The 2,498-nt window shown below is 36.7% G+C and overlaps 1 protein-coding gene across 1 annotated transcript; it reads left to right on the top strand.

Moving 5' to 3' along the window:
• The first annotated feature begins 278 nt into the window (after positions 1-278).
• LOC128565534 (olfactory receptor 5D18) lies at positions 279-1,220 on the top strand. Its single transcript, XM_053562045.1, has one exon. It carries the CDS (start codon positions 279-281, stop codon positions 1,218-1,220), a length of 942 nt encoding a protein of 313 aa, XP_053418020.1.
• The last annotated feature ends 1,278 nt before the right edge of the window (positions 1,221-2,498 follow it).

The following is a 2,498-nucleotide window of genomic DNA, read 5'->3' as shown; positions in this document are numbered from 1 at the left end:
TATTAATATTCTAAATTATAACTGACAAGTTAATATTTAAGTCAGTCATTGTTTTTATCAAGAAAACATTTCAGAAAATCAATTATGATGTTTTAAAATTTTCAATATTGTGAATATCTTCGATAATAAATCCGTAATATCTTGGATTCCGAAGAGATAATTTGCTTCATCCTCTAGGCTGAGTAAGAGTAGTTAACCAAGATTTCTATTTCTTCACTTTCCTAATTTTTTTTTATTGGTTTCCAGTAATAATTTACAGATTTCTACACATGAATGCCATGCTCCTATCAGGTAGAAATAAAAGTTCAGCTACATTTACACTCTTGGGATTCTCAGATTATCCAGAGCTGCAAATCCTGCTCTTCTTGATTTTTCTGGCCATCTACAGTGTCACTGTGGTAGGAAATCTTGGGATGATTATAATCATCAAAGTTAACCCCAAACTGCACACCCCCATGTACTTTTTCCTCAGCCACCTCTCCTTTGTGGATTTCTGCTACTCCTCCATCATTGCTCCCAAGACGCTGGTGAACCTGATTGTAGAAGACAGAACCATTTCTTTTTTAGGATGTATGATCCAATTCTTTCTCTTTTGTACCTTCGTTGTAACAGAGTCCTTTTTACTAGCTGTGATGGCCTATGACCGCTTTGTGGCCATTTGCAATCCTCTGCTCTACACGGTGGCCATGTCCCAGAAACTCTGTGCCTTGCTGGTGCTTGGATCGTACACATGGGGAGTAGCGTGTTCCTTGATACTGACATGCTCTGCTTTAAAGTTGTCTTTTCATAGTTTCAACACAATCAATCACTTCTTCTGTGAGTTCTCCTCCCTGATATCCCTCTCTTGCTCTGATACTTACATCAACCAGCTGTTGCTTTTCATTTTTGCCACTTTTAATGAAGTCAGCACACTGCTCATCATTCTCACGTCATATGCCTTCATCGTTGTCACCATCCTCAAGATGCGTTCAGCCAGTGGGCGCCGCAAAGCCTTCTCCACCTGTGCCTCCCACCTGACCGCGATCACCATCTTCCATGGCACCATCCTCTTTCTCTACTGTGTGCCCAACTCCAAAAACTCTAGGCACACAGTCAAAGTGGCCTCCGTGTTTTACACAGTGGTGATCCCCATGTTGAACCCCCTGATCTACAGTCTGAGAAATAAGGATGTCAAGGATACAGTCAGCAAGATAATGGACACTAAAGTCTTTTCTTATTGAAGTCATTATTTTAGAATTTGCCCTTGACATGTGAATATAATGAGTCAATACAGATTAATTTTAAAGACATCTTTAAAATAAATACAATTTGTGTTTTACAATGAAATGAAAATATATTTTGGTTTTAGTGGCATACACTTGGCTCTATCTCCTACTTTCTGGAAAAGATCAATAATATCTCTAATCTTAAGTATTTCATCCATAAAATTGGCATTTCATACTTTGTGAAATTAAGATACAATATACATGTGATGTGGGACACCTTGTATGTATGTGTGTAACTTAGAAAACATTAACTCTGTTGCTCAATATAAGATACCTAAAGTAGACTAGGCTATTAATAAAAATATGAATTTCTCCTATAAAAGGACAAAAGTAGTTAAAGATAAGACAGTCTTTGCCTCAGGAAAGCAAACACCAATGTTGACAATAAAGCATTGTAGAAATTACCATTGTCTAATACTGAAAATAATAGCTAATATCACATGCTTGAAAGAAGGAAAATTCAAATCTACTTAATACATAAACACAATGTCTTCATAAAATAGGTGTTTTTTGGCGCTAAACCTACATAGAGAGAATGGACAGAGTTTTAAGATATGCATTTCAGTAAGAAGGGAGTTGTATTCAGGAGAAAAATCATGAATAAAATCAAGTAGATAAGAATGTAATACTGAGTACAAAGATCAGAGCTATTTTATTGAGCTAATCGGGTGTAACATGTTTGTGTGGTTGTATTCTGTGCACAAGTTAATTGACATGAGAGAAATTCAGTTAAGATGTGGTGTTTAAGAATGTATATTTGAAAGGGCTCCAGTGTGAAAGTGTAACAAAATAGAGTTCACCAAAGGTCTAAAATTATAGGTCAGATCTTAGATAATCTAACGCCAAATTTGGGAGGATGAGTGCCTGCCCCACTTGGAGTTCATGTTGCTGTTCTACCTACATAAACGGCACGAACATTATTAATCCTTTATGTACTTGTTTTATTTTTCAAGCATGGAAATAATGTCTGAATTCTTCTCTTCAAAATTCTCACCTGCCTTTAAAAAAAGTGTCTAGAGTGATCTTAAGTATTGAAAGCTAACTGTCTACGTTAATTTATTCAAAATAAAAGAAAAAGTTAGAAAATCATTAGCATCGATGCCTATTCAACATGGAAGATTAAAAACGGTAGCTCTTTCCTGCAACTTTAATAACTCTCTTCTGTGGGCAGTGCCTGTGGCTCAAAGGGGTAGGGTGCCAGCCCCATATGCCGGAGTTGGCAGGTTCAAACCC

This window comes from Nycticebus coucang, chromosome 14 (genome assembly GCF_027406575.1).
Source record: "Nycticebus coucang isolate mNycCou1 chromosome 14, mNycCou1.pri, whole genome shotgun sequence".
Lineage (NCBI taxonomy): Eukaryota > Metazoa > Chordata > Mammalia > Primates > Lorisidae > Nycticebus > Nycticebus coucang.
Note: the sequence above shows the minus strand (reverse complement) of the source record. Positions and strands in the feature narration are given on the sequence as shown.